General features: G+C 43.9%; 1 protein-coding gene across 6 annotated transcripts in view; it reads left to right on the top strand.

The window, feature by feature from the left end:
• Positions 1–14108, top strand: part of SMOC1 (SPARC related modular calcium binding 1) — a 522950-nt gene that overhangs the window by 202648 nt on the left and 306194 nt on the right. For all 6 annotated transcript variants that reach the window (XM_029598790.1, XM_029598788.1, XM_029598789.1 and 3 more), the window contains exon 3: positions 10207–10319. In XM_029598790.1, the coding sequence (XP_029454650.1) occupies positions 10207–10319 (113 nt within the window). The remainder of the gene's footprint in view (positions 1–10206; positions 10320–14108) is intronic.

Raw genomic sequence — 14108 nt, 5'->3', positions numbered from 1 at the left:
GACTGCTGCTTTCTGGTCCTGCAGTACCCTGGCTGCTTCACTCCAGACTTTCTCGTGGCTGCACAAATTCCCTGCAGAGTGGCTTGCTTGCTGGAAGAGGGCCCTGCCCTGTTTCCATTCATCAAACTCACAGCCCACTCTGGCAACTTTTCCAGGGCTACACCCTATTCTGCAGAGCCTTGCTGCACCATTGTTCCTTCCTCTTTTCTTTTTTGAAGGCAAAAAAAAAGTAAAAAAAAAAAAAAAAAGCTTGCATAACCAGCATTGACTAAATCACGTTTAATTCCCTATCTACGTCCAGCCAGGCTTCTCCCATTAGCTGGTACAAACCTACTACTTTCTGGCTGTCCCTGCAACCAGGCCCACTCACTGTTTCCTCTTTACCTGAAACTTTTAAACTTTGGGGTTTTTTTCTTTAGTGCAGCTTCTGAGCCACAACCTTTCACAAGGTTGCACCCCTGTGGTCTGTACTTTGTTTTAGAGCCGCAGACTCTATATGTTCTGTACTATGTTTAGAGCCACAGGTCCTCTTCACAACTCTTTCTGTACTCCAACCAGACACTTTCTTGGAGGTTGGGGGTTTTCCTATGCAAAGCTTTAGAAAAAAATCCCATGCATGACACCATATGTGGGACTGAGTGGTGATTCCCACAGGCATGGAGAAAAACTAGTCTGATTCCAACCTTGCTTAAAACAGTATATCTTTATTACAAGTTCACACATGCACAACAGTAGACTGCCTTCCCTTCAGAATAGTGTACTCTCTTTGCTTACAATTAGTACCGCTTTCCTCAGTACTCACAGTTCGGCTTCATCTCAGCTCAGTGTTTGGACAGTGTTACGTTACAGGAGCTGCCTTCCTCCTAGAGACCTGGGCCTGATTTGGCTATCCCCACCTGGATCCCAGCTCTTATTTTCCAGTCTCTGGTTACGTCCTCTGAACCCCACCTGTCGTGCAGGATCCCACCCACAGAGCATACTCTCCTTAAGGGATTTAAGGTAGACCAGGTGTCTAGCCTGGTACTGCACAGGTAAATAGGGGAACACTAAGGGCACTGCCTCACACCATGGTACCATACAATTGAAAGCCCTCTGTCTTTTTTATACTAAAGGTGCATTATTATCATAAATAGACCCAAGAGTCTTAATCATTGAAGTGGCCAACCCTTTATACATTCTCTTCCATGAAATTGTTTTTTGCACTTAATGGTGAGGCAAAAAAAATGCTAAGGCAAAGCAGTTCTTCCGTCAAAGAAAAGAAGTAGGGGTGAGAGGAATAGATGCATTGATAAAGCGCTGGCCCACAAACATTCTACTCTGTCTTCCCACCCTGACCGATGATTGTAAGGGTAGTGAGAACGATCGAGGACCATCAGGGGACTGTTATCCTGGTAGTCCCAGACTGAGCCAAGACACCCAGGGTACACAGATCTGATCATGCTAAAGGTAGGGGAACCACTGTAATTCACCCAGATAAAATGCCTATTGAAAAAAAGGCCAGTAGCCATGGAGGATACAACACTATTCTGTTTTCTGCATGGTTCTTGAGAGGCAGAGACTACGTAAAAGAGACTTCTTAGGGCTAGCAATCTGAACCCTATTAAAAGCAAGGAAGGTCTCAGCCTCGCTTACATACATTATAATTTGGAGGATCGTTGAAAGTTGGTGTATCAGAGGAAAGTATTACCATGCAAAGCCGATATACTGGTTATTCTAGAGTTTCTCCAGGATGGACTAGACGAGGGTCTAGCAGTCAATTCGCTTAAAGTCCAGATAACAGCTATAGCATTCTACAAGGGGCAAATTAGGGGCTCTTCCTTGGTCTCCTGTCCAGAGGTGGTCTGCTTCTTGAAGGGAGTAAAATACTTGCACCCCTTCAGGAAGACCATTAGTACCACCCTGGGACCTGAACACAGTCCTGAAGGCATTAGTGATGGCCCCATTAGAGCCTGTAAGGCAAGCCTTTATAAAAGATCTTACCTTAAAGGCAGTGATATTGGTGGCAATCTGTTCAGCAAGAAGAATCTCAGAGTTGCGGGAATTAACTTGCAGAGATCCCTATATGTCCTTCTCAAGAAAGAAAGTCATGATTAGACCAGTACCATCATTATCGAAGGTGGTTTCGGATTTCTATTTGAATCAAGAGGTGGTTTAACCCAGATTCAGGAAGACAGACTGTGGCAGTCAGAGGAAGGAGCTCCAGTTCTTGGATATGAGAAAAGCTATCTTAAGATACCTGAAGGTTACTAACAGCTTTAGGAAATCAGACAGAATCTTTGTATTGTTTACGGGGGAAAAGGGGAAGCTGCCTCCAAGGCATCCATAGCCTGCTGGATTAAGAAGGCAGTTTCACTGGCCTGTATGTTGAGAGTTAAGCTAGTCCCAGATGGTCTAAGAGCACATTCAACAAGAACTCGGGCAGCAATCTGGGCAGAGTACAGATTTCAAGGCAGCTATATGGGCCTCCCTACACTCATTTGTGAGAGACCACAAATTAGATCTCCAGGAGAAAGATGATATGGCAAATGCCACATGGGTCCTGGAGGCAGCTCTAAGGATAGGTATTAGCTAGGTACATCCAAATTGTGTGGACTGGTCTGGCTTGGACAACAAGGAAAGTGAAATTAAACTTATCAGTTGCCAGTTAATTTCCTTTCCTTAAGTTCTGCCAACCAGTCCAGAACCCACTCTAAAGTAGGGCTTGTGGTTATGAAAAAAAAAAAAAGTGAAACATTTTCTTCTTATTTTGAGGCAAATAAAAGAAAAGGGAAGCATCCTTTTGTCCCAAGGGGAAATACAGCGTGAAAAAAGAAGGGCAAAGCCAAGTTCAATTTTCCTTTTTTCAATTGCCTTTTCAATGTATTGCTGGAATGACAGTTTTAATTTAGCCTTGTTGATTGCCTCTTGGTTTGGGGGTGATTTAATATTTTTGTGTTAAGTCTAAGAGGAATTCTTCACATCAGCTTGGGCAAGAAGTCTACTGATGCCTTCCCTGTTGTACCTGGCTATATATGGAGGAGCGTCAGGACTAAGAGCTTGCCCATTGCCTTCATCTGCTGGTAGGAGGGACAAAACTCAGTTGTCTGGACTGGTTGACAGTGCTAAAGGAAAGGAAATTAACTTGCATCTGGTAAGTTTAATTTTACCTTTCCCTTTCAGAATTGCCCAGGAAAAAAGTAAATGCAGAAATTTGCACCTGTGATGTGGCTACTTTTTCTGGCCCAAACAATGAGCATAGCTTTGAAAATCTAAACTTACATGAATTGTTGCCTCCCCTGGCCTAAGTCCACCCTGGTAAAAGTGCACATGCCTTGGAACAAAGTGCATACTAAGTGGGCAGTATTCAGATAGCCTTTTTACCAGGGCAAATGGTTTTTGAATATTGCCCTCTGAATATAGAGTGAAACCCATCAATTACCATTGTTATTTATGTCAGAAAGTAAATTACAATTTGTAATTCATAAGCAATGATGTCATGGTCAAATCTTCAATTCCTTGTTTCTACAGCAGTCACTCATCTTGTGATGACCATTCCAACAAGTACAGAAGCTAAAATAGAGAGCAGTAGCCAGAGGTTTCAAACTTAAGCTAATCCCACCATCTTTGTTCTGCCATGTATCCAGTAAGCTCTTTTTTGAGTATGAATTCAGGTATACATAGCTTTTCACAAGAGCAACATTGAGCACTAGGGAGGTTACAGCCTGTCTGCATACTATTCCCAGATTCTTGGTGGTCGACACCTGAGTTACTCTTACCCCATGCTCCTTGAGCAATCAGCCAGGTTCTGGGGAGGTTGCAGCCTCTCTATCTACTTCTCCCAGCTGTCTCTGTGGTCAACTTTGGAAGTCACTACAACCCACCTGTGCTCCCTGAGCTGCTGGCCAGGTACTGGGGAGGTTGCAAGCTTCTTTTTATTTCCTATGGCTCCATTACGTCTACTTTTCCTGACAAAATCCTCCCAATCTTATTCTCTCTTGCAAATCACTATTATCATCAAGTCTGCTTTTCCAATTCTCTACATTCTTTACCTGAACTTTGATTCTGTCATCTGTACTGTCTACTGCTCTTGAACTTCAAAGTTTTCTTCCTCTCATCCAGCCATCTTCACTCTCTCTGACAGCATTTCATCCTTGTTGCTGTTGTCACCAGGGCTTAATTTGTGGAGGAACAGCCTAGAATGCAGTTCCACCACTCTTTTCAGACTTAAGATATAGAATAGCAGGGGTATTCTGCTCAGTCCCTCCCCTTCAGGCAGCCTGCAGGGAAGATGAGAGGAGAGAGTGCAGAGGCCTGTGGTGAGATTTATAGTAGAAGATTCAGTCTCACTTTCTCAGCCCCCTTTCCATTTCCAATGCTACTCCCCCCCCCCCCCCCCCACAACCACCTCACCAACAATCTTGCTTCCTCCATTCTCTCTACCCTCCTACGCATCCCTCCCTAAACCCTTCAGCAGTTTTGCTCCCTCTGTCCCCATTCCCCAACATACAAAAGACAGTTGGAACCCATATGGCATTAGGTTTTTTGTAATATGCATTAGGCGTGGGCTTGGCCCTCAGAAAGCCATGAATAAACAATTACAATATAGTAAACCTATATTGAAACAGCCTAACTGCCAGCACTCAAACAGTAAAAACCTCACGTAAAAAAAAAAGGCAATGATGCAAATATTACATTAGGTACTAAAACACTAATACACCACCTATTAGGTAAACAGCACAAGCCAGGCTGCCTAAAAATGCCTGCAAAATAAATACCTTTATGTAAAAATATTGTACAACTTCTTTTAAAACTACATAGCCACTTCCTCAGATGTCAGATCAGAGATATTCACATCTAAAGACGGGACTATATTATCTCAATAGCTCATGTACAGTACTTTGGGATAATACTTAAATAGCTCCAATAAAAGCTATCACAGCCTGCCAAGAATACAGTTTACTCCAAGAGACAAATCTGCCATATCAAAAGAACACTAACTCCCAGGACTCAAATAGCCCAACCCTACCCAGGAAAGAGCATGCTCAATATGAACTTTTGCGGCTCTCATTTGTTTCTGAGTAGCCTGATTCCTATGTACTTCCTAATCTACGTTCTCACAGTTCCTATCTCTCCCTCCCCACCACCCTGTTTTATGTAATTTCCAATCTTTATGTTTTTGATGTAAACCGATAGATTGTCCCTACTAATATCGGTATAGAAATTAAAATAAATAAATAAAATATCAAATAACACCCAACAACTAATATTAAAAGAGATAAAAAAAATTCCTCTGCTCTCCATACCTGGGAGCTTTTGATTTCCAGTTACCTTAAGATTATCTTGGATTAGTTGGGGGTGAAGGGTGTACAAACTTTATCCTCTTTCTCTCCTCTATACATGCACTCTAACTCACACACACACACATTCTCAGTGGCTCTTTCTTCTTTACACCCCCACCTCCACACTTATATACAAAGGCACTCTATCACACTCAGTGGCTGTCTCTCCTCACACAGACAAAGGCATTATCTCACACTCAGTGGCTTTCTGTTCCTCACACATACAAAGAGACTCTCTCACACTCAGTGGTTCTCTCTTCTTCTTTATATACACAAAGACACTCTTACACTCAGTGGCTCTCTCCCCTTCTTATACACACACAGGTAATCTCACACACAGAAACACTCACACTCAGCGGTTCTCCCTCACTCATACACACACACACATACTCTCTCTCTCTCTCACTCAGTGGTTCTCTCTCCCTCACATACACATTCACACACACACACACACACACACACACATTCAGTCACTCTTACATTCAATTGCTCTCGCCACACAAACACACACAAACTTAAGCACTTTCTCACATTCAATGGCTCTCTCTCTCCCTCATACACACACACTATATCTCTTTCAAGCATTCTGTCATATTCAGTGACTCTCTCACACACTTACCCATACAAACACAAACACAGGCGCTCTTTCTCCCTCACACATAAAAAGGCACTGTCTTACACTCTGGCTTTTACCCACACAGGTGCACTCTCACACAAACAAAGCACACTTTCACAATCAGTGGCTCTCTCTCTCTCTCACATACATACCCATACTCAAGCATACTTTCACTTTTAGTGGCTATCTGTGCATACACATACACAGGCGATCTCTCATATTCAGTGGCTGTCTGCGTGCACGCCACACACACACACACACACACACACGTACCGGCACTCTCTTACCTTCAGTGGCTCTCTCTCTCTCCCTATTTCACATACACACATTCAGGCACTCTCACATTCAGTGGCTATCTGCGCACACACACAAGCATACTCACATTCAGTGGCTCTCTGTCCCTCACTCACATATAGGCACTCTCATATTCAGTTGCTCTCTGCACATTCACATAGGCACTCTCTCACCTTCTGTGGCTTGCTTGCTCTCAGACATACTCACACTCTCTCGTACTCACACAGGTTCAGAGCCTTCCCCTCTCTTCACCATGCCGCTGGGTCACAGGTCCTCTTTTATTCAGCCCCCTGCAGTGGCCTGCTAGGACTCGTCTTCATCCGTCAATGGGTGGGCTCTGTTGGCGGCTACCAGGTTGCGGGGTCTCCTGTCATCTTCGTCTGCTGCAGGATAGGTTCTGTGGCTGCCTGCCAGATCACATGGACCATAGCAGTCGCATTGATGCAATGTGAACTCCTGCCGTGGGGCCGATCTCACGATAAACTGCGAGATTGGCCCCGCAGCAGCAGGAGGTGACATTCATTTATTTGCGACTCTTGCTGACGACGGTGGAGCAAGGAAGTGGCGGCTGAGTACAGCATCAGCTTGGACAGGGGTTTGGTTTATCCCTGCCCAACTTGAAAAAAAAAAAAAGCAAAGAAAAAAATTAAAGAAAAATCAGTCAGGGCTGGGGATTCACTGAATTCTTTGAAGGTCTTTGACCTCAAGCCACCGAGAGGGTGAGGCTGGAACAGACAGAGCAGAGAACAGCCACTTACTCCCTAATCCAGCCCTTTCCCTCCTGTTCCCCCTCCTTCCTCTTCTACAGGGAACAGGAGGAGAAGGGGTGATACTGAAGAAGATGCTAAAGAGCAGAAAAACAAACACAAAACCAGACTGAATTAGCACAGATTTGAAACTTATGTGCAATAGTGCAAATCGTCAGGGCTTTCATGCTGGCCTTGATAAGCACTACAGCTTACAAGTTTAAAACTTGCGCTAATTCAACCCTTTTTTTGTGTCTGTTATCCAGGGCTTGTTTTCTGGCAGAAGAACCCGGAATGGCGTTCTGCCACCTTTATCCAGAACACAAAAAGAGAGAGTAGAGCTGACTGTATAAATCAATTCTGGCTCCCCCATAGAAACGGAGCAGAGATGGTGGTGTAAATCAGTTTGTGCTCCCTGCAAAAATGAGCAGAGCTGGTGGTAGCAGGATTATTTTGCTTCCCTTCCCCAGGCCCCAGAGAAAATAGATCAGATTGCTGGAGTTGCTCATCAGGAGACGAGCAGCCACATGACCTTGATTTTTGTGCAATTTCCTGGTACCACTGAAAGTCAGGACATGAGAAAGAAAGGGAAAGGATGAAGAGACCGGCAGTGAATGTCTGTCTGCCCTACTACTTCTGCTGCTACTGGTTGTGTTCACATATATGTGTGTGTGTGTGTAGCAGGGCGTTCACATCTGGCCCTTCCTCTCTCATACAGGTTTGCACCCGGCCCCAGCCCTGTTGCCTCCCATTGAACATTTCCATCTCCTTTTTGTCTACTTCTAAGTATTCTTCTGCTCCTCCTACTCTCAGCTGGGGATATCTATAAGGAGGGCAGCCCTTGCTGGTGTCAGGGGGGTAGCCCTCCAGCCACTCCATAAGCCCTTTTGGACTAGGTGTAGGTGAAGTGGACTCCTGTGCGGAATGGTAGCAGAAGTGCTTCAAAAGGAAGGTCTTGACTACACGCTACAGACACATAGGGGCCGATTTTAATTACTACGCGCGCGGGGTACATTTGTGTGCGCTACCCGGCGTGCACAAATGTACACTCGATTTTATAACATGTGTGTGCTGCCGCGCGCATGTTATAAAATCCAGGGTCGGCGCGCGCAAGGGGGGTGCACACATGTGCACCTTGCGCGCGCCGAGCCCAAGCGGAGCGGAGCGGCCTCTGAGGGAACTTTTTTTGGATCCCCCCACCTTTCCCTCCCTTCCCCTATCTAACCCACCCCCCCGGCCCTACCTAAATCCCTCCCCCTACCTTGTTCGATGGAGTTACGCCTGCTTCTGGCAGGCATAACTTGTGCGTGCCGGCTGGCCAGGTCCTGACACAGGCCACTGTGTCGGGGCACTCGGCCAAGCCCCCGGACCGCCCCGGACTGCAGACATGCCCCGGACACGCCCCCGGACCGCCCATTTTGGCAAGCCCCGGGACATACGCGCGTCCCGGGGCTTGTGCGCACCGCCGAGCCTATGCAAAATAGGCTCGGCGCGCGCAGGGGCAGATTTCCTCAGGTTATGCGCGTAGCCTTTGAAAATCTGCCCCATAGAGACCAGGTCCAAGCACTGAGTGGATCAGGCAGAAAGCAACAGAGTCCGAAAGAAGATCCAGGGTCAGCGCACGTGGCAGGCAAGCAAAATCCAATACAGTCTGGGGTCGAGGCAGGCAGAGTCCAGAATAGTCCGAGGTTGAGACAGGCAGCAAGCAGGCAGAATCCAGAATGGTCTGAAGCAAAGGCAGGCAGAAGCAGCATCTAGAACTAGACACACAAAAAGCGAGGTAGGGACCAGGAACACATCAAGGAACCTGTTGCCAAGGCAAGGAGTCCAGGTCAAGGCAAGATAAGTAGTTCTGAGCATGTGACGACATCATCGGGGCAATCACCCGACTCTTTCACTAAAGTGTGCAGAATCATGTGCATCAATGCGCGTGCACACCCTATGTGTCTCTTCACTGGGTCCTAGTAACACATCACGTCAGAGCATGCAATGGCGTCTCCCTGCTGCACAGTGAGCATCCGAAGCCGAAGACTCTGGGAAGTTGGACAGATTCTAACAATATCAATCTCAATCCTGGGCTCCCAAGTCAACTTTCACCTCATTGGTGCATATCATACTGTTACCCCTCCAATCTTATCCCTATATCTCTTCTCCCTCTTCTCTTCCTTTCTTGTGCTCTCTGTGGAATGCCCATTCTATTTCCAAGATGCTTGCCTATATTCATAACCTCTTTATTTCTCTATTGCTTCATCTTCTTGCCTTGATTGAGATCTGGCTTTCCTCTGAGGACTTAACCTCCATGAGAGAGAGCAGCAACTGAAGCTATCTTTTCTCCCATGCATCTTGTATATTAGGCCACGATGGTGGTGTTGGACTACTACTGTCCTCCTCCTATAGGTTTCAACCCCTTCTTCCACCTCAGTCCCACTCTTTTTCTTCTCTTGAAGCTCACTCCATCTGCCAATTCACCCCACAACCTCTCCGGATAGCTCATTTATTGAACCCCCTAATAAATCCCCCTTATCCTCTCTCATGGACTTCTTCTTCCTTGACCCATCTTTCTCTTCCCTTATTCTTGGCAATTTTAACCTCCATGTTGATGACCCATCTGACTCTTATGCCTCAAAACTCATTGCCTTAACCTCCTCATTTGATCTCCTACTCTGCTTTACTGCCCCTACTAACAACTTACTTTGTCCTAATCCTGTCCTCCAGCTGGCTCTTAGTCATCTCCACCTCTATTTTTCCTCTCTCAAACCATCATCTGATAACTTGCACTCTAAACCACCCTACTCTATAGCCTCGTCCAGTCAACAGCAACACCTTCATGAATCTCCAGGCTGTTGAGATATTTTTATTCTTCACTACTGTTTCATCTCTCCTTTCCTCTACTGCATTGTCTGAATCAGTTGATGAAGCAGTTTCTTCTTACAAATCCTCTGCTTACCACTCCCCTTACCAGTCCTGTAAGATGTACCAAATCTTAGCCTTGGCTAACACATAGAATTCACTTCCTATTTTCCTGTGCCTACTCTGCAGAACATCAATGGCTAATACCATATGCCTATGCAGACATAATAAATTTAAAATTCATGCTGACCTTCTTCTAGTTTGCTATTGCACTTGACAAGCAAGACTATTAGGTCTCATATGTTTTTGTACAGCGCTGCACACGTTGAGTAGCGCTATAGAAATATGAAGTAGTAGAAGTAGTAATTTGTTTTCTCCACAGATGCTGGTCAAAGCAAATGTCGACTTGAGAGAGCTCAGGCACTAGAACAGGCAAAGAAACCACAGGAGGCTGTTTTTATCCCAGAATGCAGTGAGGATGGATCATTCACTCAAGTAAGGCCTTAGACTCGTTTTGTAACTATCTAACTATATACCCCACTGCAAGTGCTTTTCTTATCTTAGTTTACTCCATTTTATAATTGTTTCAGTGGTCTGCTTACGGTTTCAACCCCTTGATTGCTTGTTCAATTGGTTTTGTTTTCCACAATTTTTCATATTTTTATTTCTGTAGTTCCCAAAAATTTGTTATCCGGTTTCTTTTTATTCACGTATTATTTATTTATTTATTTTTTCATTTATACTTTCATTTTCATTTTATATGTTTAATTTGATATGTCATTCTCTCAATTGTGCCGTTGTAACCTTTTTCCAGTCCTTGTATATGCTGCCCCGCTTACATTTTACCTTCAGGTTAAGTTCACCTCTAGGTCTTTCTTGTACCTTAAAATTATGGATACTCTGGTTCTGTAGTTCTCACTCACGTCCGAGCCTTCGTTTTCATTTTTGATTGGTCAGTGAGTTTTTCGCGCCTTTTTTTCAAAGTTAAATAATTTTCATTCCCACGACTGCATTGCACTCCCAGTGACGCCGTCTGTTAAACTGGTTTCAGGTACTCTACACTTTATGGTTTCTTTATGTTATTTCCCATGTTTAAAATGTTGTCATGTCAGTTTAAATCGCTGTTGGTAACTTTCACTTTCACTTCCTTTGTTTATTTACGTATGTTTGTGTTTTTACATATGGTCTTTTTACTTTCACTTTTGTTTTTATTGTTCTCTTATTTTTATTGTTCTCTCATTTTTTGTGCTGTTAATGCATTTATGGCTTTTCAATGTTTTTTCCTATATGCCTTCCCGTGGTTTTTTTCTTTTCTTTGAATATCTAACATTACAGTTATTAGGTCTCCCGTATAAGTGCTCTGTCAAGACTTGTGTGTGCTTTATAGGCTGCAATGTGGTTTAATGTGCACCAGAATTCTTCTTTTACCGTGTTAATTGGGTTCAAACACGCTGTACCTTAACTTATCTTTCTTCCCCCTTCTCTTTTTGCCTTTCTCCACCTGTTTTTTGCCTTCAATTTTCTCTCAGTCGTACGTCCGTCTAGCCAGCCCCTTTGTGAATTTATTGTTTAACTTTGAAAAAAGTTTATGTATTGAGTTTTTGTTAGGTTTTAAGCCTTATTTCAAATTTTAATCCCGATAATGTTATGAAGGGTGTTTAGTGTTTACTAAGTCTTGCCGGCCCCCTTTGTCTTTGTTGTCCCCACCCCCTTTTTAAATTGTTGCTTTTGTAACACTACTTTTGTTTTACCTTCTAGAAAAAATAAAATTCTGTCTTGTCCCTCCCAACGCAGCCTCGCGGCAAAACACGGGTCTGTGTCGGGGGACCCGTTCTGAACCATTTCATTATATTATACTGTGGAGTTGCCATCTTAAAAGTATAACACCTTCTACTGAAAGTCTTGTGTGGACATTGAATTTTTCTGCACATTTGCCTGATTGATTTGCATGAACAGTATTAGCCATTTTCTCAGCCCACTGGAAAAAGGGCTTGTTTGAAGTACTTTTCAGTAGAGACATTCAGGAGGTGAGCTAATTTATCAAGAGATGTGTGGTACATTCATTTTTGGCATGTTTGCTGTTGTTTAAATATATGCACCTTCCATTTTAACTGGATTGGAATGTATTTCAAAACCTCAAATTAAAAATACCTTAAAACGATTTATTCATGTCATAGAAATATAAACACTAAATTTAGACAAACAAAGAACTAATCAAAATTTTTCCACATCTGTATCCATGATGTAGCAGTGACTATTCTTCACAAACTATTGAGCTGTCAAATATTTTTTGAAATAAAAGAGCAGAAAGTCTCCACCCTGTTCAAAATGACTATACAAAAATAAGAGGGAGAAACAGACATATACCAAACCCTGTGCAATGATATATGTAATCAAGAGGTATCATATAAGGTGCTCTGTGGCATCGATCAGCTATGTAGCAATTCTGCTTCAGCAAGCATACAATTATAATCATAACCCACAAAAGGACTGCAACCAACCAAAGTACCTGATTCACTAAAAGGCGAATTTTAAAAGCCCTATGTGTGCCAAAGCCAGGAAATATATGCAGAAGTCGGGCTGGCGTGCGCCATGCAAATTTAAAAAGCGAGCAAGTTTGCACTTATCTTCCGGCATGTGCACACAATTTTTTATGAAAAAGGGATGGGGCGTGATTTGAGTGGGGCATGGGCATTTCAGGAAATATGAATGAAACCAGCATGTAAGTATTTACGTGCACCAATGCCACCGAGGTCCCTAGCTGCATAACTTTACTTCTGCTATAGATGGCGCATAACTAATAAAACCAAAATATTGAGGCTAGTTAGCAAGGTTTTAAGGGTTGGGGATAAAAGGGAAGCTTATTAAGTAGGGCAGTTAGGAAGTCCTATCCTTGAACTGGGAATGGACTAGGGAAACTGGTAATTGTGTTGGTATGCGTATCTACCAAAATTCCCCCACTTATGCGGTAGAGACGGCATTTGCTTGCACATGTATGTGTCCATATAAAATTACATGCACATGTACGTGCGTACAGTTTATTTTGTGTCATGTGCGCATATACACACGTGTGTTATAAAATGGCCACGTCCATTAGCACGAGCCGGCATATGCACAAACATACACCCACGCAACTGTTTAAAAGTTACCGTCCCTGGGTTTTTCCCATAGACACAAAATGTGAGAAAAGCCTTAATGAGTCTTATTTAAATGCAAATGTATTCCCCATTCAGGGTAAAGGTTAAATCTTCATGGGGGCCATAAAAATCTTAGGGCTAAGTCCCAATGTTACAGTCACTAGTCCTTTTGCCCTAGGGTGTGGATTCTTGATCTCTTGGGGGGAAGGTTATCCTTCAAGGCCCAGGGCGTGGATGAATCCCTTCTTGGTTTGTTACTTTGTCTCTTTGGGGCAGGTTCACTGACAGAACAGGCTGGACTCACTGGTTCGGTGTTGAAATAAGTTTACTGTGATCTGGTACAAAATTATTAAGGTGCATAAACAAGGTGATATCCAATTACATCCAGGTTTAGCTGATATATTGGAATACAGATTTAAGGTCTCTATATCTCTGTGGAAATGTCCCTCAGTGCTGGGTCCTGAGACTGGCTTACCCTCCATAGAGTGGAATGATAAATATCCCAAGTTGGCTGGGGTGTCCTAGGTGTAGGTGGATCCCCTTCCCACAATACCTGAGGTCTAAGGGTACTCCCAATCTTCAAAACCTGGCAGTGTCCTGTGTCTCCAGGTAAAGACTTCTTTGGGAGTCTCTAGATGTCTTTCTTCATTCTTCAGTTCTCCTATCCAAACTCTCTTTAGAAAGTGACCTCCCTGGAGAAAAGGCCTTTTCTGGAAGACAGCTGGTAAGTCTTCCCAGATGTAGGGTATGGAAGGTTGACAAAAAAGAAACTTCTTTCCCTAAACATAAGTAAACCAAAAGCTGAAAAAACGTCTACCTTTGTCTCTGGGTCGCTACAACCCCCTCTTGTTCTGGGCGAAGAGAAAACAGCCTCCCAGGTGAAACAGCCTCCCAGAAAGGCAGAGGTCTTCACCAGAAAAATGACTCAAAAACTCAGAAAAAGGGCAAAAACTCTCTTTCTCTACTCCCTTCCAGCTCTCAAAGGAACTGGCTGGGCAGTGCCTCTCCCTTCCTAGACTGGGGCCTAAAATAGGAGAGAACACCAAAACACTCTTGACTCTCAGAACTAAAACTCCAGACTGCCACGACACTACCTAAACTCCTCCTTCATTGTGGTACAGGAGTTCACTATTGCAGACATCCTCAG

The sequence above is a fragment of the Rhinatrema bivittatum genome, chromosome 4 (genome assembly GCF_901001135.1).
Source record: "Rhinatrema bivittatum chromosome 4, aRhiBiv1.1, whole genome shotgun sequence".
Classification (NCBI taxonomy): domain Eukaryota; kingdom Metazoa; phylum Chordata; class Amphibia; order Gymnophiona; family Rhinatrematidae; genus Rhinatrema; species Rhinatrema bivittatum.
This window is presented reverse-complemented; position numbering and strand designations above follow the sequence as displayed.